Here is a 21,827-nt window from a genome sequence, read left to right as displayed (position 1 = left end):
CATAGAGATAGCATTATCTTGCCAGGGAGTAGCACCCTGTGGAGAAACAAATTAATTTGTATAAATATCCCTAACTTTTAGGCCAGAAAGGGGATGCCGCTGAAGAAGGACATGTGGTGTAGGCCTACCCACATTGGCCAACATGCCTTCACCACTATCAGCTAAGGAACACTCATGAATTCTTGTGAAGTTGTTTTAAAACAACACACGCTTTTATTGACTTTATTAACATTTGCCTCACTGGAGGACCCACCATTTGGCACACATAATGCCAAAGGCGCACTCCACCAGTTGCCGCACCCGTGAAAGTCTCAAATTAAACACCCACCGCCGGTGGTCCAGGTTGCGCCGGGGATAAGGCCTCATGACATGTCTGGTCAATTGGGAGGCCTCATCTGCCACAAGTACATATTTGACTGCTTCAGCATTGGAGCCTGGGAGTTGTCATGGAGGTAGGTCCAACAGGTTTTCACGTAGCCACCATAATTGACAAATTGAAGACTCTAGAGTCTCCAGTTTGCCCATAGGCCCCAATATCTACAATTATAAACCTGTAGTTACTGTCAACTACAGCTAACTGAACTACAGATAAAAACTGCTTATAATTGTAGAATTGGGAGCTCGAGTTCGGCGGCTTACGCACCCTGTTATGTTTCCCATCCAGGACTCCAATACAGTAAGGAAAATCACAAGAGCCATTAAATTCATGGGCTATTTATAGTCAATTCTCCCTTTTGGGCTCCGGCATCACAAGTTCATGTAGTTTTTCCCATATTTGAAGACATGTATCACGCACTATGCCGGAAATAGTGGACCTCCCTATTAGAAATTCTAGATGTATTCCGGCATAAGACAATCCAGTTAACAGGAAGCTGAAAGCACACAAACAAAAAAAATATTAGCAAGATAACAATGCTTGAAATAAAGCATAGTAAAGCCAAGTAATATGAGGATATAAAAAGGCAGGATACCAGTGTACCTTACAAAATGTACACTGGCTACTAACATTTAACATTAACTACATATGTGTATCTGATTTTGTTAAAATTTATTAATATAATTGAAATCAGATGCTAGGAAAGTCAAAATAGGACAAAAAACATCATCAACATACAGTATGTGAGGATGGTGAATACATACTGTAAAGTAAGGAGAAGATGCTCCTCTGCGGATATGCATTTCCACATCCTGGTATCCTGATACGTTATTCCTGGATGTACTGTCTCCAACAAGATGTCAAAGGTGGGTATTGTCATGCGACAGTACTGGAAGAATTTGTCCGGATGTGTCCTCAGAGCTGAATAGAGCCTGTGAAAATGCCCTTTAGTGAGGCGTTGCCACAAAAGTGGATGCACCCACATTCTTCTTTTCCTCCTTAGCGGATCAATTATCACGGGGTATGGCTGCCCAAAGCGGCATGACAACACCTAATTAAATAATACCCGCTGAGTTGGTGTGAAATGCAGGAGGTCACATATGTTGCCCAAGTACCACCATATCCTCATTTTCCTCTCGTTTCCTCAAGCTTAATGTGGACAAATCTGAACTAATTATCTTTCCTCCATCTCGCATATCTTCCCTACTACAGTATCTTTATCACAATAAATGAAATCACACTTTCCTCTGTCCTGGAAATCCGCTGCCTCGGAGTAACCCTTGACTCTGCCTGTCCTTCAAACTGCACATCCACGTTCTCGCCACATCCTGTCACCTCCAGCTGAAAAATATTTCTAGGATCTGTTCTTTCCTCAACCCTCACTCTACCAAAATGCTTGTGCATGCCCTACTCATCTCCCACCTCAACTACTGCAATATGCTCCTCTGTGGCCTACCTTCTAACACTCTTGCACCCCTCCAGTCCGTCCTGAACTCTGCTGCCCGACTAATTAATCTCTCTCCACGCTACACTCCTGCTTCTCCTCTTTGCAAATCCCTTCGCTGGCTCCCAATTTCCCAGCTTATCCAATTTAAACTACTAATACTGACCTACTAAGCCATTCATAAACTTTCTCCACCGTATATTTCCGAACTAATCTCCAAATATCTTCTCTTATGCAAACTCTGGTCCTACCAAGACCTCCTTCTCTCCTCCACGCTTATTCGCTCCTCACTCAATCACCTGCAAGATTTCTCCCGAATATCCCCCATCCTCTAGAATTCTGTGCCCCAACATGTCCGGTTATGTACCACATTTGGATCCTTCAGATGGAACCTGAAAACCCATCTCTTCAAAAAAGCTTATAACCTGTAATGACCACGCAGCCACCTCAACACCATCGGAGCTACTGCAACCCCTGACCTACCGTCTCTTTCCCCATAATCCTCTAGAATGTAAGCCCACAAGGGCAGGGTCCTCCTCCCTCTGTACCAGTCTGTCATTGTTAGTTTGTTTACTGTAAGTGATATTTGTATTTTGATGTAACCTCTTCTCATGTACAGCACCATGGAATCAATTGTGCTATATAAATAAATAATTATAATAATAATAATAATTTTACAGGCGGGACAGGAGACTTTGTACAGTAAGTACAGAGGATCCTGGTCTCCTCCATATCAGGCTGAGTAGAAGCAAAACACTCAACTGTATTCCCCAGCAGGGTTGATGCAATAACGGTCCTTAATGTTAAACTAATCGCTTTTCTCAGGACTAATTCAAATAGATGCGGAATCTGCACAAAGAATTGACATGATGCGGAATAAACAATGCTACGTTTCTGCATGTTTTTTTCCACAGCATGTGCACTGCGGATTTTGTTTTCCATAGGTTTACATGGTACTGTAGACTCATGGAAAACTGCTGCACATCCGCAGCGGCCAATCTGCGGCGGATCCGCAGCAAAATCCGCAGCGTGTGCACATACCCTTTACGCTACTGGAGCTGGGATTACCACTTCTGAACTCTCCAGTGCTTTTGTTTCCAACCATTTCTGGGGGCTTCTTGAAGTATGGATGGAGTTATTGTTCTGCTGGAGGACCCAGGGCGTAGGAAGCAAACCCAGCTTTCTGACACTGGATGCTACATTGTGACCCTAAATCCTTTGGGAATCTTTACATTCCATGATGCCTTGCACGCAGTCAAGGCATTCAGTGCCAGAGGCAGAAAAACAACCCCAAAACATCTTTGAACCTCCATCATTTTTGATAGTAAATACTGTTTTATTGTACAAACTACAAACAATCACGCTGGCACTGGGCTAACACCCTCCACGTGAAGCTGCAGGCACCTAGGCAGGGCTGTGTGCAAACCCCTGCCGAAAGCAAGTGAATTGATAATACCAAAGATAAGGATTCCGCGCTGACAGAGAGGCTGGAACTCGTGTGGCAAATGAACTAAATTAAACTAAAATATCCTACCTCACAGTTGGAACGGCGCGTCCCCTGGATAACGAGGTTGGCTGCCGCACTTCTGCCCTCCGTGGTGTAAAAGGGCTGCGGTGTAAGCGGTGCATACACCAAGAGGGAGCGTCCTCCCGTGGGGAAAAAAAATCCCCTTTGCGCTCGCTACTGATAGTTACGGCAGGCCGCCTCGGCCGATGGCGCCGCCGAACAGTAGCGCGGCGAGTGAGGGGCGTGGCTAAAAGGTGACGTCACCTGTCCAAGAAATGGACACTAGCAGGGGCCAATCCCGACGCATTTCGAGGGAACCGACCCTCTTTCTCAAGGTATGGCTGCCCTGCTTATGCTGGTAGTTATATAGCCACATAGCCCAATGCCGTGCACAGCATGGGACCCACCTCCAACTGTGACCGCCTTACTGGTCCACTGATAGTAATCTAAACCTGCATGTTAAACCACCTCCCAGATTATTTTAAAGAAATATTGTGCCCTGACAAGACCTGAATATATGCAAATACTGTATTGTCGGCAGACACAAATATACCGCAACCCACCCTCCAATTAAAACTTAAAAACTTTCATTATAAACCTTTAAAACCTTAAAAAACTTAAGAAACCCCTAATCCATTTATTAAAGTTTTATTGTATTTGTAGGCCCCATTCAATTTACAGTAAAGAGTAGAAGTGCCAAAAACCTCTATCTTAGTCCCATCTATTCACAAGATGCCTGCTGGCCCTATAAAAATATTCATTGGACACCTGCTGGCCCTCTAACAATAGTGATGGCTGACTGCTAGCCATCTAACAATGGTAAGGACTTCCTGATGGCCCTCTACAATTAAGGTACCTTCACACTAAGCGACGCTGCAGCGATATCGACAACGATGCCGATCGCTGCAGCGTCTCTGTGTGGTCGCTGGAGAGCTGTCACACAGACAGGGCCGCGCTTAGTAACCCGATGTTTACCCTGGTTACCAGTGTAAATGTAAAAAAACAAACACTACATACTTACATTCGCGTCCCCCGGCGTCCGCTTCCCTGCACTGTGTAAGAGCCGGCAGTAGCAGGGCACAGCGGTGACGTCACCGCTGTGCTTTGCTTTCTGGCCGGCACTGACACATTCAGTGCAGGAAGCTCTGAGCAGCAGCGCGGACGCCGGGGGACGTGACAGACATCAGAGGGTGAGTATGTACTGTTTTTTTTTTTACTTTTACAATGGTAACCATTGTAAATATCGGGTTACTAAGCGCGGCCCTGCGCTTAGTAACCCGATATGTACCCTGGTTACCATTGTAAAACATCGCTGGCATCATTGCTTTTGCTGTCAAACACAATGATACACGCCGATCTGACGACCAAATAAAGTTCTGAACTTTATTCAGCGACCAGCGATATCACAGCAGGATCCAGATCGCTGCTGCGTGTCAAACACAACAATATCGCTATCCAGGACGCTGCAACATCACGGATCGCCGTCGTTATCGCTGCAAATTCGTTTAGTGTGAAGGTACCTTTAGTGAGGGCTGCCTAATAGTCCTGAAAAAAAAATTTGTGACACTGAAAGCAATGCAAACATGCAAAAAACAGAACACAAGCTGTGGAGGAACCTTTTTCCAGTAAAATCCATTTTATCTTTGGTTTTGTATGTTTTATTGTCATTCCATAAAAGTGGCTCATTACTCTGACAACATTGTTCCCAGCAATGACCTGGGAGTTAGAGTTTTCAGGGGTCTTCCCATGCTGTTCCCATGCCATTTCAGTGCTTGAGTTTAACATTGACTTCCATTATACTCATTACTTGGGTCGAGTACTCGAACATTACGATTTGCTCAACTCGAGTAATTGTACTCGAGTATCTTAGTGCTCCCTTATCACTAATTCCTACATCATCCACACAGTCTCCCAAGAAAACGTCTCTTACGCAGGTATACTTCTCTGCCCTGCACATGTGCCGAGGCTCTTTGACCTTTCCTGGCACCTGCGCATTTCAGTACTTTGCTCTGCCCTCAACAGGGCAGAGATGTATGCCTGTGTAGGAGCGCGATGATAGGGAGACTGTGTGGATGACATAGGGATAAGTCATCCACATGAAGCAAGTAGGAGGACGGCATCACAAGAAGGGAGGCGCCTGACCAAAACCAGCAACGGCTATCGGAACAGACCCACCCGCAGATGAGTATAATAAAAGCTCTTTTAAGTCGGGTTGGGGCAGATATACAACATTATTGAATGCTGTATATCAGGCCTTTTACTTCCCATTGCTGTGCCAGTCTCCTGTAGATATATCTTGTTGTCAAATTCAAAGTAACTGTGGGTGAGGATGAATTTTATAAGTTTCACTACAAAATCAGCATCAGTCCCTGTGTTTACCATGAAGATTTTGCAGGCATGTAATCCATCCTGGTGTGGGATATTAGAGTACAAAGATTCTACATCCATGGTGGCCAGGATGATTCCTTCTGGTAGAGGACCTATTGCTGTTAGTTTATTAATAAATACTGTGTTTTAGGCAGCCCCCAAATCTAAGAAGCATCATTGTCAGAAGCTCTCTGTCCTCTCCAACAGCTGCAGGAACCTTTCCTTGCAACCAGAAAAAATGTAAAACCTGTCCATTTATAATGACCACGGACAAGATAAAGATCCCCAATTCACATCAGGACTACAAGATCCCAGGTACTTTTAGCTGCGTCACTTCTAATGTGGTGTACTTAATTATTTGTACTAAATGTCCAACTGGGGGTCTGTATGTAGGGGAGACAGGGCAAAAACTGAGAACAAGAATACATTCTCACCACCACACAATAAGAGAAAAAAGAATGGATCTACCTGTGGCAAAACATTTTTGTATACCTGATCATAGCACCATGGACCTGAAATTACTTGTATTGAAAGGTAACTTCAGAGAGACAGGAGAATCTGGGAGTGTAAACTTATGACGAACTTTGACACACTTGGTGCAGGAATGAATGTGCCACATGGATTTATGTCTTTTTACATCAATTAAGGAATTTGCACTTCAGACCTTATGGGGCATCATAAAGAACAAGACCCCAATCAGAGGACATTAAAACATTCACTCCTTATCTGCAAACTTTTCCAATATTTATGGACACAACGGTTTATCACTCTCCCATAATGACAGTTCTGTGCTGTGTTGTGTAAGGCAACGTTCACATTTGCGGTCAGCGCCGCAGCGTCGGGCGCCGCAGCGTCGCCGCATGCGTCATGCGCCCCTATATTTAACATGGGGGCGCATGGACATGCGTTGTGCTGCGTTTTGCGCCGCATGGCCGCAAGCGTTGGACGCAAGAAACGCTTCAAGTTGCATTTTTTTTGCGTCCAACTTTCGGCCAAAAAGGACGCATGCGGCGCAAAACGTAGCGTTTTAGCGTGCGTTTTGCCGCGTTTTTGTTTGCGTTGTGCGCTGCGGCGCCGACGCTGCGGCGCACAACGCAAATGTGAACGTAGCCTAAGTGATTCTTAAGATTTTGTATTAGTCTATGCCTGATGAAGAGGCCTGAGTAGTCTCGAAAGCTTGCAATTTGTTACCATCTTTTCAGTTAGCCATTTAAAGGTATCAACCACTAAGGACTCTCATTTCTTAATATTATTCTATCTACTGGCTAACACGGTACCAAGATATATATCTTTCCTGTATTTTCCAATGAAAAGCTCATATAACAGTCTTAAACACTGCAAACAGCTCATTAATGTTTCTTTTATTAATGCTTTAATGTGTGTTAATGTTAGTTTTTTAACCCAATAATAAAGGTAGCACTTTAATTGTAATGTGTATTGTGTACAAATTGTGGATGTTAATATGCCTGCTGATTAAAGAATTCTCCTGGTATTAGCACTATTCAGGTCCTCATCTGCACCATGTGATCCACCTTATATCACACATCGAGGGTCTCAGAAATGCACTGAAAAAGTAGCTTCTGGTCAACAAAGAAGACGCTGCTTACAGTACTGGTCACTTGTTGCAGATGATGTCCAAAAGTACTGAACAGAATGTTTAAATGCAATTTTTGAATATGTAAGAAATTACATTCCAAATACTAAAGGTGATGGTAACACCAATTTTTGAAAATAAGTGTAACATGCATGCAGCGCAAAACAATATTCATCATCTTAAAAAATAAACTTACTTGCTTAATAGGCTCTTCTCAGTTGTAGTAAGTAGTGTCTTGTCTTTTCTCCACTGACTTCTCACTTCACTGAGAGAGTCACAAGTAAAATTCTCAGATTTGACACAATAGAAGTATTCTTCATCTTGAGTATCTTTATACTCACAAAGTTCTTGACTTTTGTCCAGTTGAAGTCCACATTTGACTTCAATCTGCCCCTGCAGGTTATTATACTTGCCGGAATGGTCCACATAGCCGTGCCATTTATTTCTATAGGTCCACAAGGCTGCTGCCCCTTCACTTGGATGCATTAGAAGCACTTTAATGTTAACTTTACCTTCCCAGAATAATATGAAATGGACATGATAGGTGCCATTATTAAAATCCTCAATTCTTCCTGAAGATCCTGCTTCAATCTCTGGTGTTGATATTCGTGCTCTTAAAAAGTCTCCTCCATAAGTTTTCTTCCTTCCCAAATAATCAAACATATCCACCTGGACAGTCAAATGGTCTCCAACACAATAAGTGTCTTTTGGATTCTTTAAGTAGACTTTGCTATTTTTTGAACTTGTTGTACTTGATTTATCAATGATATTCATCCTAGGAATCTTTTGTTGTGTCTGAAGAAGGATTTTGTCTGTTTCCATCTGAATTTCAGATATCGGTTGAATCTGTGCAGTTGACACAATCAATGGTGTGAAACACTATGCAGAAGAAAGCATATGTATTTAGTTTGCTCACATGTTCACTATATCCTTTGATTTTTTCAAAAACATGCAACTACAATCATTTAAAATAATTGACTACAAATTCTCGCAAACATTTACAAAATAAATTAACTGAGTAGAGATAAATGCATATTTTAAAATCAGAATTAACCATCTTTGCTGATTTTTTTCCTCCAAAAAGTAAATTTGTGTCAAATTGATTTGCCACAAATCGCAAGTGCTGTAAAAGCCTTCATTTGTCCTGAAAAGACATCAACAACACTCAAAGATCTCCTATGACTCTAGCCAACCCTTTCCAATCTCTTTAATGCAAATGTAAGAGGCTGTGCCATGAAAGATAAGACTCTTCAATCTGTGTGGCATTTGTGATTGGAGACCCTACTGCCCAACCCGTAACGTGCGGAACCAGTGAGAGGGAATAGTGGTTTGAGAAGGATGAGTCTAGATGGAGCACCAAGTCAATTAGCATTCATGATGCAGTTCGCCTATATCAAAGGCCGGTGTGTCAAGGCGGGAAGAAATTTGGCACCAATGAGAGAGAGCGGCATGAAGTGTGCTCTGTAAGACACCATGGCCGAGAGATCGGGATCACACAAGAGTCCAGGTCAGGAGCTCCTGTTTTCTCGTGAGTGAGATCCAGCCTGCACCAGGCAATATCACGCCGGTCAAGACCTGAGGCCTAGCTCTGTGCCAGTTGAGATATTAAGACAAGACTAGGAAAGCCCTAAGGTTCAGCCCTTGTCCGTCTGACCCAACAGACACCTATTAAAGACCAAGCATCATCGAAGGTCAGGTGAGGACCCCCAATCGGGAAGTGGACGACTGTGACTCTCGGTCACAAGTGAACCTGGTCATTACTTCCAACACTGATAAATGATACAGGGGCCTGTCAGGGGTGGTGCAACATGTGGTATACAGACTGTCTAGAGTGCAGGAAGCACAGAGAGCATTGATTGACTTTGTCAAAAAAACTTTCGGTCTAGCGGGAAGAACTGTAAAACCTTGTTAGAGCCTACTGTATAAAGGGGGTCATTGTAGAGGCATCTGTGGTGCCCATGTCTCTAGCACCACAAAATGCCTGCCTGTGTGATATTATTTATCTGCATTGCCAGCTATAGTGAGGGCTAAGTTCTCTGTGCACCTTTTCACCTTTGCCAGAACCAGGAGGTGTGAAAAATCCCTCAGAAGGGAAGAGGGGTTTGAGTGGTTGTAGTTTTGAGGAAGAAGGACTAGCATCATGGAGGTCCTGCACCTAGAGAGAAGCAGCCTGCTCTCTGCAAGGACAGCTGCATAAGGCAGGTAACCAGTCACTGGAGCACAGAGGCTTCCACAGTCTGTGCTATACTGTGAGTCTGCTCAGTCTTTATTTAACTCACAAAAGAGAGCTTTTGCCCAGGAGTTCAGCAACTGCATGGAATCAAAGACACTGTTGTGAGAAGAAGTAAGTGTTTTGACTGGATTCATGTTGCCTGCTTGCTGGAAGGGATCATGGATCCAATAACTGTTTACCTTGGACCCCAGGGGATCCAAAGAATCATTTACCAGAAGTATAATTGGCAGCAGGAAGGCCACACAACCTCACAGCAGAGAAGCTGAACCCTCACTAGGCTAGTCTGAACAACACCCTGTATGTGAATCCTGTGGAAAATTGTGGCACTGTTTGCAGAGCTGCCATAAAAGATGCAAACTGATCATTTCCCTGTCTAATGCTGATTATTCCCTCCAGCACCATTCCTGCTCCAACTCCCCTGGAGCCAGCCCTAGTTGAGAAGAGGTTAATCATCTGGCACTGTCCATCCCCACCTAACTCCCAGAGACCCTCATCAGTGCCAGGCCATACCAGGCTGAGCAGCCCAACTGGCATAACAAACCATTTTATTATTTTATTATTAACCCCTTAAGCCCCAAGGGTGGTTTGCACGTTAATGACCGGGCCAATTTTTACAATTCTGTCCACTGTCCCTTTATGAGGTTATAACTCTGGAACGCTTCAACGGATCCCGGTGATTCTGACATTGCTTCTCGTGACATATTGGGCTTCATGATAGTGGTAAAATCTCTTTGATATTACCTGTGTTTATTTGTGAAAAAAATTTCACAATTTTCCAACTTTGAATTTTTATGCCCTTAAATCACAGAGATATGTCACATAAAATACTTAAGTAACATTTCCCACATGTCTACTTTACATCAGCACAATTTTGGAACTAGCATTTTTTTGTTAGGGAGTTATAAGGGTTAAAAGTTGACCAGCAATTTCTCATTTTTACAACACCATTTTTTTAGAGACCACATCACATTTGAAGTCATTTTGAGGGGTCTATATTTTCTATAGAAAATACCCAAGTGTGACACCATTCTAAAAACTGCACCCCTCAAGGTGCTCAAAACCGCATTCAAAAAGTTTATTAACCTTTCAGGTATTTCACAGGAATTTTTGGAATGTTAAAAAAAAATTTACATTTAACTTTTTTTCACAAAAAATTAAATTCAGCTCCAATTTGTTTTATTTTACCAAGGGTAACAGGAGAAAATGGACCCCAAAAGTCGTTGTACAATTTGTCCTGAGTACGCCGATACCCCATATGTGGTGAAAAACTACTGTTTGGGTGCATGGCAGAGCTCGGAAGGGAAGGAGCACTGTTATGACCCCAATGGCAGAGGGTCTCAGGAATCAATACCAAGTCTGCAAACACAAAAAAACAGCTCATAGGGCAGTGGTAACTGGGCTGACCATATATCTAATCCTAGCACCACAAATAGAAGTAGCCGGGGAACGTGCCTACGTTGGTTCTAGACGTCTCGCGCCAGCCGGAGAACTAACTAACCCTAGAAGGGAAAAAAAAGACCTTTCTTGCCTCCAGAGAAAAGACCCCAAAAGTTGGATACAAGCCCCCAACAAATAATAACGGTGAGGTAAGAGGAAAAGACAAACATAAGAATGAGCTAGGTATTTAGCAAAGAGAGGCCCACTAGCTAATAGCAGAATAAGTAAGATGACTTATATGGTCAGAAAAAACCCTATTAAAATATCCACGCTGGATATTCAAGAACCCTCGAACCGTCTAACGGCCGGGGGGAGAACACCAGCCCCCTAGAGCTTCCAGCAAGGTCAGAAATCACATTTAGTACAAGCTGGACAAAAATAGTAGCAAAGCAAGTAACTCAAAAAACAAAGAAGCAAGACTTAGCTTAATTTTGCAAGAGCCAGGACCAGCAGACAGGAGCAACAGAAGGATCTGATTACAACGATGCCAGGCACTGGACTAAGGATCCAGGAAGTTAATATAGCGACACCCCTGGACTAACGACCCAGGTGAGTGCCAAACAGAAAAAAAAGACAATCCCAGAGTCATACCACTAGTGACCACAAGAGGGAGCCAAAAAGTCTAATTCACAACAGTACCCCCCCCTTAAGGAGGGGTCACCGAACCCTCACCAAGACCACCAGGGTGATCAGGATGAGCAGCGTGAAAGGCACGAACTAAATCGGCCGCATGCACATCAGAGGCAACCACCCAGGAATTATCCTCCTGACCATAGCCCTTCCACTTGACCAGATACTGAAGCCTCCACCTGGAGAGACGAGAATCCAAGATCCTCTCCACCACGTACTCCAACTCGCCCTCAACCAACACCGGAGCAGGAGGCTCAACAGAAGGAACCACAGGTACAACGTACCGCCGCAACAAAGACCTATGGAACACGTTGTGAATGGCAAACGACACAGGAAGATCCAAGCGAAAGGACACAGGATTAAGGATTTCCAATATCTTGTAAGGACCGATGAAGCGAGGCTTAAATTTAGGAGAGGAGACCTTCATAGGAACAAATCGAGAAGACAGCCATACCAAATCCCCAACACGAAGTCGGGGACCCACACCGCGGCGGCGGTTGGCAAAACGCTGAGCCTTCTCTTGTGACAACTTTAAGTTGTCCACCACATGATTCCAGATCTGCTGCAACCTATCCACCACAGAATCTACCCCAGGACAGTCAGAAGGCTCCACATGTCCCGAGGAAAAACGAGGATGGAAACCAGAGTTGCAGAAAAATGGCGAAACCAATGTAGCGGAACTAGCCCGATTATTAAGGGCAAACTCAGCCAACGGCAAGAAGGTCACCCAATCATCCTGATCCGCAGAAACAAAACACCTCAAATAAGCCTCCAGAGTCTGATTAGTTCGCTCCGTTTGTCCATTAGTCTGAGGATGAAAGGCAGACGAAAACGACAACTCAATGCCCATCCTAGCACAAAAGGATCGCCAGAACCTGGAAACAAACTGGGATCCTCTGTCAGACACAATATTCTCAGGAATGCCGTGTAAACGAACCACATTCTGAAAGAACACAGGAACCAGATCGGAAGAGGAAGGCAGCTTAGGCAAAGGTACCAAATGGACCATCTTAGAAAAGCGATCACATACCACCCAGATGACAGACATGCCCTGAGACACCGGGAGATCTGAAATGAAATCCATGGAAATGTGTGTCCAAGGCCTCTTCGGGACAGGCAAGGGCAAGAGCAACCCGCTGGCACGCGAACAGCAAGGCTTAGCTCGAGCACAAGACCCACAGGACTGCACAAATGACCGCACATCCCGTGACAAGGAAGGCCACCAAAAGGACCTAGCCACCAGATCTCTGGTGCCAAAAATTCCCGGATGCCCTGCCAACACCGAGGAATGAACCTCGGAAATGACTCTGCTGGTCCACTTATCAGGAACAAACAGTCTGTCAGGTGGACAAGAGTCAGGTCTACCAGCCTGAAATCTCTGCAACACACGTCGCAAATCCGGAGAAATGGCTGACAAGATAACTCCCTCTTTAAGAATACCAACTGGTTCTGCGACTCCCGGAGAGTCAGGCACAAAGCTCCTTGAAAGAGCATCCGCCTTCACATTCTTTGAACCTGGTAAATACGAGACCACAAAGTCAAAACGGGAGAAAAACAATGACCAGCGGGCCTGTCTAGGATTCAGGCGTTTAGCAGACTCGAGATACATCAAATTTTTGTGATCAGTCAAGACCACCACACGATGCTTAGCACCCTCGAGCCAATGACGCCACTCCTCAAATGCCCACTTCATGGCCAACAACTCCCGATTGCCAACATCATAATTCCGCTCAGCAGGCGAAAACTTCCTCGAGAAAAAGGCACAAGGTCTCATCACAGAGCAACCAGGGCCTCTCTGCGACAAAACGGCCCCTGCCCCAATCTCAGAAGCATCCACTTCAACCTGAAAGGGAAGTGAGACATCAGGCTGGCACAAAACAGGCGCCGAAGTAAACCGGCGCTTCAACTCCTGGAAAGCCTCCACGGCTGCAGGAGCCCAGTTAGCAACATCAGAACCTTTCTTGGTCATATCCGTCAAAGGTTTAGCAATGCTAGAAAAATTAGCAATAAAACGACGGTAGAAGTTAGCAAAACCCAAGAACTTCTGAAGACTCTTAACTGACGTGGGTTGAGTCCAATCATGAATAGCACGGACCTTGACTGGGTCCATCTCCACCGCAGAAGGGGAAAAAATAAACCCCAAAAAGGGAACCTTCTGTACTCCAAAGAGACACTTTGAGCCCTTAACAAATACAGCATTCTCACGCAAAACCTGAAACACCATCCTGACCTGCTCTACATGCGAGTCCCAGTCATCAGAAAAAAACAGAATATCATCCAGATAAACGATCATAAATTTATCCAGATACTTCCGGAAAATATCATGCATAAAGGACTGAAACACTGAAGGAGCATTAGAGAGCCCAAAAGGCATCACCAAGTACTCAAAATGACCTTCGGGCGTATTAAACGCGGTTTTCCATTCATCTCCTCACTTAATGCGCACAAGGTTGTACGCACCACGAAGATCTATCTTGGTGAACCACTTGGCACCTTTAATTCGGGCAAACAAGTCTGACAACAAAGGCAAAGGATACTGAAATTTAACAGTGATTTTATTCAAAAGCCGATAGTCAATACAAGGTCTCAAAGATCCGTCCTTCTTGGCCACAAAAAAGAATCCCACACCAAGAGGGGAAGAGGAAGGACGGATATGCCCCTTCTCCAGAGATTCCTTGATATACGAACGCATTGCGGTATGCTCAGGTACAGACAGATTAAATAGTCTTCCCTTAGGAAATTTGCTACCTGGAATCAAATCTATGGCACAGTCACAGTCCCTATGAGGAGGCAGAACACTGGACCTGGACTCGCTAAACACATCCTGATAATCAGACAAATACTCAGGAACTTCCGAAGGAGTAGAGGAAGCAATAGACACCGGCGGGGAATCACCATGAATACCCTGACAGCCCCAACTTGACACAGACATTGCCTTCCAATCCAAGACTGGATTATGAGTCTGTAACCATGGCAAACCCAAAACGACCAAATCATGCATTTTATGCAGAACAAGAAAACGAATCACCTCCCGATGTTCAGGAGTCATGCACATGGTTACCTGTGTCCAAAACTGCGGTTTATTTTCTGCCAATGGCGTAGCATCAATACCCCTCAGAGGGATAGGATTAACCAACGGCTCAAGAACAAAACCACAGCGCTTGGCAAATGACAGATCCATAAGACTCAGGGCAGCACCTGAATCCACAAACGCCATAACAGGGTAAGAGGACAATGAGCAAATTAAAGTCACAGACAAAATAAATTTAGGTTGCAAATAACCAATGGCGACAGGACTAACAACCCTTGTTAGGCGTTTAGAGCATGCTGATATAACATGTGTAGAATCACCACAGTAAAAACACAACCCATTCTGACGTCTATGATTTTTCCGCTCATTTCTGGTCTGAATTCTATCACATTGCATCAAATCAGGTGTTTGTTTAGACAACACCACCAGAGGATTAGCGGTTTTGCGCTCCCGCAAACGCCGGTCAATTTGAATAGCCAGCGCCATGGAATCATTCAGACTTGTAGGAATGGAGAAACCCACCATCACATTCTTAATGGCTTCAGAAAGGCCATTTCTGAAGTTTGCGGCCAGAGCACACTCATTCCACTGAGTAAGCACGGACCATTTCCGAAATTTTTGGCAATACACTTCAGCTTCATCCTGGCCCTGAGAAATAGCCAGCAAGGCTTTTTCTGCCTGAACCTCAAGATTGGGTTCCTCGTAAAGCAATCCGAGCACCAGAAAAAACGCATCAATATTTGCCAATGCCGGATCTCCTGGCGCTAGCGAGAAAGCCCAATCCTGAGGGTCGCCCCGTAAAAAAGAGATAACAATTTTAACTTGCTGAACTGAGTCTCCACATGAACGGGGTCTCAGAGATAGAAACAATTTACAATTATCCCTGAAATTCCTAAACTTAAATCGGTCTCCAGAAAACAGTTCAGGAATAGGTATTTTAGGTTCAGATATAGGACTACTGGTAACAAAATCTTGTATGCTTTGCACACGAGCAGCAAGCTGGTCCACACTTGTAATCAAGGTCTGGACATTCATGTCTGCAGCAAGCTCAAGCCACTCAGAGGTAAAGGGGAGGAAGAGAGGAAAAAAAAAAATTCAGAATTTCCTTTCTTATATCCCACTTCTGCAATGCATTAAACATTCAATGTGGGCCTGGCATACTGTTATGACCCCAATGGCAGAGGGTCTCAGGAATCAATACCAAGTCTGCAAACACAAAAAAACAGCTCATAGGGCAGTGGTAACTGGGCTGACCATATATCTAATCCTAGCACCACAAATAGAAGTAGCCGGGGAACGTGCCTACGTTGGTTCTAGACGTCTCGCGCCAGCCGGAGAACTAACTAACCCTAGAAGGGAAAAGAAAGACCTTTCTTGCCTCCAGAGAAAAGACCCCAAAAGTTGGATACAAGCCCCCAACAAATAATAACGGTGAGGTAAGAGGAAAAGACAAACATAAGAATGAGCTAGGTATTTAGCAAAGAGAGGCCCACTAGCTAATAGAAGAATAAGTAAGATGACTTATATGGTCAGAAAAAACCCTATTAAAATATCCACGCTGGATATTCAAGAACCCCCGAACCGTCTAACGGCCGGGGGGAGAACACCAGCCCCCTAGAGCTTCCAGCAAGGTCAGAAATCACAAGCTGGACAAAAATAGTAGCAAAGCAAGTAACTCAAAAAACAAAGAAGCAAGACTTAGCTTAATTTTGCAAGAACCAGGACCAGCAGACAGGAGCAACAGAAGGATCTGATTACAACGATGCCAGGCACTGGACTAAGGATCCAGGAAGTTAATATAGCGACACCCCTGGACTAACGACCCAGGTGAGTGCCAAACAGAAAAAAAAGACAATCCCAGAGTCATACCACTAGTGACCACAAGAGGGAGCCAAAAAGTCTAATTCACAACAGAGCACCATTTGACATTTCAATGCAAAATTGACTGGAATTTAGATGGGACGCCATGTTGTGTTTGGAGAGCCCCTGATGTGCCTAAACATTGAAACCCCCCACAAGTGACACCATTTTGGAAAGCGGACCCCCTAAGGAACTTATCTAGATGTGTGCTGAGAACTGTGAACCACAAAGTGCTTCACAGAAGTTTATAATGCAGAGCCGTAAAAATAAAAAATCATATTTTTTCACAAAAGTTGTCCAATTTGTCCTGAGTACGCTGATACCCCATATGTTGGGGTAAGCCCCTGTTTGGGCGCACAGGAGAGCTCGGAAGGAAAGGTGCACTGTTTTACTTTTTCAGCACAGAATTGGCTGGAATTGAGATCGGATGCCATGTCGCGTTTGGAGAGCCCTGATGTGCCTAAACAGTGGGAACCCCCAATTGTAACTGAAACCCTAACCCAAACACACCCCTAACCCCAACCCTAACCACACCCCTAACCCCAACCACACCCCTAACCCCAACACACCCCTAACCCTAATCCCAACCCTAACCACACCCCTAACTCCAACACACCCCTATCCCTAATCCCAACCATAACCCTAAACACACCCCTAACCCTGACACACCCGTAACCCAAATCCCAACCGTAAATGTAATCCAAACTCTAACCCTAACTTTAGCCCCAACCCTAACTTTAGCCCCAACCCTAACCCTAACTTTAGCCCCAACCCTAACCCTAACTTTAGCCCCAACCCTAACTGTAGCCCTAACCAGGTATGGACTTGGGTTGAAATTCAGCCCTGGCATTTGAAATCACACAGGCTCATGTTTTCCCCATTCCCAAGCACCAGATGGGATATATTTCTAATATAACCCTGTGTGGAGGAAAGCAAGATTTACTACAAGACCAATATTTCTATTGATACCTCCATCACAACTCTTAACAGTATGCGTATCTTGAGAACACAGATTCTGTTAACAACGTAGCAGACAAAGTGGCCCAAGAACAGACAGGCCCTTCTGGCATTTGCCAGAATTGCCAGATGGCCAGTCCGGCCCTGGCCCTAACCCTAACTTTAGCCCCAACCCTAACCCTAACTTTAGCCCCAACCCTAACCTGAACTTTAGTCCCAACCCTAACCCTAACCCTAGCCTTAACCTAGCCCTAACCCTAGCCCTAACCATAGCCCTAACCCTAGCCCTAACCCTATCCCTAACCCTAACCCTAGCACTAAACCTAACCCAAGCCCAAACCTAGCCCTAATCCTAGCCCTAACCCTAACCCTAACCCTAGCCCTAACCCTAATGGGAAAAAGGAAATAAATAAATTTTTTTAATTTTATTATTTTTCCCTAACTAAGGGGGTGATGAAGGGGGGTTTGATTTACTATTTATAGTGGGTTTTTTAGCGGATTTTTATGATTGGCAGCCGCCTCACACTAAAAGACGCTTTTTATTGCAAAAAAATTGTTTTTGCATCTCCATATTTTGAGAGGTATAATTTTTCCATATTTTGGTCCACAGAGTCATATGAGGTCTTGTTTTTTGCAGGACGAGTTGACATTTTTATTGGTACCATTTTCGGGCATGTGACATTTTTTGATCGCTTTTTATTCCGATTTTTGTGAGGCAGAATGACCAAAAACCTGCTATTCATGAATTTCTTTTGTGAGTGGCGTTTATACCACTCCATGTTTGGTAAAATTGATAAAGCAGTTTTATTCTTCGGGTCAGTATGATTACAGCAATACCTCATTTATATCATTTTTTTTATGTTTTGGCGCTTTTATACGATAAAAACTATTTTATAGAAAAAATAATTATTTTTCATCGCTTTATTCTGAGGACTGTAACTTTTTTATTTTTTTGCTGATGATGCTGTATGGCAGCTCGTTTTTTGCGGGAAAAGATGACGTTTTCAGCGGTACCATGGTTATTTATATCCGTCTTTTTGATCGCTTGTTATTTCACTTTTTGTTCGGCGGTATGATAATAAAGTGTTGTTTTTTGCGTCGTTTTTTTTTACTGTGTTCACTGAAGGGGTTAACTATTGGGACAGTTTTATAGGTCGGGTCGTTATGGACATGGCAATACTAAATATGTGTTCTTGTGTGTGTACTGTAATTTTTTTTCTATTTAGATATAGAAATGTATTTATGGGAAAAAAAAATTTTTTCTTTATTTAGGAATTTATATATTTTTTTTCTTACACATCTAAATATTTTTTTTACATTATCACATTGTCCCGGGGGGGGGACATCAGTATATAGTGACAGATCGCTGATCTGACATTTTGCAGAGCACTGTGTCAGATCAGCGATCTGACGTGCACTGCTCCAGGCTTACAGGTGTCTGCTCTCTGAACAGGCACTTGTAAGCCACCTCCCTGCAAGACCCGGAAGGAGCCCCGTGGCCATTTTGGATCCTGGGCCTGCAGGGAGGAGATGCTTGGTACAATGCGAGCACATCGCGTTGTACTGAGGGTCTCAGGGAAGCCCGCAGGGAGCCCCCTCCCTGCGCGATGCTTCCCTATGCCCCCGAAACGCTGCAATCATCTTTGATCGCAGTGTGCCAGGGGTTAACGTGCCAGTAGTGGTCCCTGACATACATAGTGACGGATGTCAGCTGCGATAGTCAGCTGACACCCGGCCGTGATCGGCCGCGCTCCCCCCGACGAAGGAAGTCTAACCGAAACGCACGTCGGGGTACACGTGCACACACAGATCTTATTGCCCCCTCAAGATACCCTGCATACTGTGGTAAGGTTATATACCCTTTTCAACTCTTTTTGAGAACCTTATTGCTTATTTGCAACTGCCTGCTTTTCACTGCACTTTATATTTAGGATATTATGATACCAGTTGTTTTTACAACATATTCTCTTATCTGCAATTGAGTTTTGTTTTCCATTTTTCTGGCACATCTTGCACTATTTGCACATTATGGACCAAGTTTTTTGCCTTTTGTGCACTTTTTGCCTTGTTGCATAATAAGTATATATTTAATCATTATATAATACCTTCCCACATATATAGCAGGACTTTATTAGTGATATCTATCTAAAGAGGGGGGTTATCTTTTATATACTGTGGTGTGCACATTTTTTATCTATTTATTCGTTGTTATTGCTTCATTACCTGATGATAAAATAAAAATTAATATCATACCTATCCTTGTCTGGCATTTCCTTCCTGTTACCTGTGCATTGGTTTGGGTCTTTCCTGAGGTGGAGAGGTCTATTAAAATGGTGCTATACCAGAAGGCCATTGTGGAAAATACGTTGACAAAATTCCCATCAGACAATGCTAGCTGCAGAGGGCAAGCTTCGTTGCCCAACTAAGGAGGAGAGGCAAAGGAGACTGAAACCCAGTACAGCAGAGGCAGGGTTACACTGCCAAAGGCCTGCATGAAACCCTCCCAGCATCCAGGCCCTAATTACCGGGTATTTTTGACATGGATGGTAAAGTTTTTCAAGATGGTCAAGAAGCAAAACCTGGCCGACAAAACGAACGTACCCAATAATTCCAATTTGACCTTCAGCTATTGGGTCTCAAAGCTGGACACCTCTATGCCTTGGAGGTTGTAGAGGATTCACTCAATCAGCTCAATACAGGGGAGGACAATTTTATATTACAGGATGATTTATGTAAACTAGAAGCTTGGGCTGATAAATGGCAAATGAGCTTTAATGGGGATAAATGTAAGGTCATGCACTTGGGTAGAAGTAATAAGATGTATAACTATGTGCTTAATTCTAAAACTCTGGGCAAAACCGTCAATGAAAAAGACCTGGGTGTATGGGTGGATGACAAACTCATATTCAGTGGCCAGTGTCAGGCAGCTGCTACAAAGGCAAATAAAATAATGGGATGTATTAAAAGAGGCATAGATGCTCATGAGGAGAACATAATTTTACCTCTATACAAGTCACTAGTTCGACCACACTTAGAATACTGTGCACAGTTCTGGTCTCCGGTGTATAAGAAAGACATAGCTGAACTGGAGCAGGTGCAGAGAAGAGCGACCAAGGTTATTAGAGGACTGAGGGGTCTGCAATACCAAGATAGGTTATTACACTTGGGGCTATTTAGTTTGGAAAAACGAAGACTAAGGGGTGATCTTATGTTAATGTATAAATATATGAGGGGACAGTACAAAGACCTTTCTGATGATCTTTTTAATCATAGACCTGAGACAGGGACAAGGGGGCATCCTCTACGTCTGGAGGAAAGAAGGTTTAAGCATAATAACAGACGCGGATTCTTTACTGTAAGAGCAGTGAGACTATGGAACTCTCTGCCGTATGATGTTGTAATGAGTGATTCATTAATTAAATTTAAGAGGGGACTGGATACCTTTCTAGAAAAGTATAATGTTACAGGGTATATACTGTTATGACCCCAGTGGACAGGGTCTCAGAGGAACGTGTAAGTCTGCAAGATACAAAAATCCAGCTCATAGGGCTGTGGTAACTGGGTTGACCAAATAGCTACTCCTAACGCCAACACTAGAAGTAGCCGGGGATCATGCCTACGGTGATCGCTAGATGACTCGCGCCAGCCGGAGAATCTAACTACCCCTAGGAGAAGAAAACAAAGACCTCTCTTGCCTCCAGAGAAAGGGACCCCAAAGCAAGATACAAGCCCCCCACAAATAATAACGGTGAGGTAAGAGGAAATGACAAACACAGAAATGAACCAGGTTCAGCAAAGAGAGGCCAGCTTACTAATAGCAGAATAAAGCAAGATAACTTATCTGGTCAACAAAAACCCTATAAAAATCCACGCTGGAGATTCAAGAACCCCCGAACCGTCTAACGGTCCGGGGGGAGAACACCAGCCCCCTAGAGCTTCCAGCAAAGGTCAGGATACAGATAGGAACAAGCTGGACAAAAATACCAAACAAAACAAAAGCAAAAAGCAAAGAAGCAGACTTAGCTTGAAAAACAGGAACCAGGATCAGAGGACAAGAGCACAACAGATTAGCTCTGATTTCAACGATGCCAGGCATTGAACTGAAGGTCCAGGGAGCTTATATAGCAACGCCCCTGAACTAACGGCCCAGGTGAGGATATAGGAAAAGACAGACGCTCCAGAGTCAAATCACTAATGACCACTAGAGGGAGCAAAAAGCAAAATCACAACAGTACCCCCCCCTTAGTGAGGGGTCACCGAACCCTCACCACGACCACCAGGGCGATCAGGATGAGCGGCGTGAAAGGCACGAACTAAATCGGCCGCATGGACATCAGAGGCGACCACCCAGGAATTATCTTCCTGACCATAGCCCTTCCACTTGACCAGGT

At 44.1% G+C, this 21,827-nt stretch overlaps 1 protein-coding gene across 2 annotated transcripts in view; it reads right to left on the bottom strand.

The window, feature by feature from the left end:
* Positions 1 to 21,827, bottom strand: part of LOC143764709 (NXPE family member 4-like) — a 417,919-nt gene that overhangs the window by 154,177 nt on the left and 241,915 nt on the right. For both annotated transcript variants that reach the window (XM_077250562.1, XM_077250564.1), the window contains one exon: positions 7,485 to 8,167. In XM_077250562.1, the coding sequence (XP_077106677.1) occupies positions 7,485 to 8,167 (683 nt within the window). The remainder of the gene's footprint in view (positions 1 to 7,484; positions 8,168 to 21,827) is intronic.

Source organism: Ranitomeya variabilis, chromosome 4, assembly GCF_051348905.1.
Source record: "Ranitomeya variabilis isolate aRanVar5 chromosome 4, aRanVar5.hap1, whole genome shotgun sequence".
In the NCBI taxonomy this organism is placed as follows: Eukaryota; Metazoa; Chordata; class Amphibia; order Anura; family Dendrobatidae; genus Ranitomeya; species Ranitomeya variabilis.
Note: the sequence above shows the minus strand (reverse complement) of the source record. Positions and strands in the feature narration are given on the sequence as shown.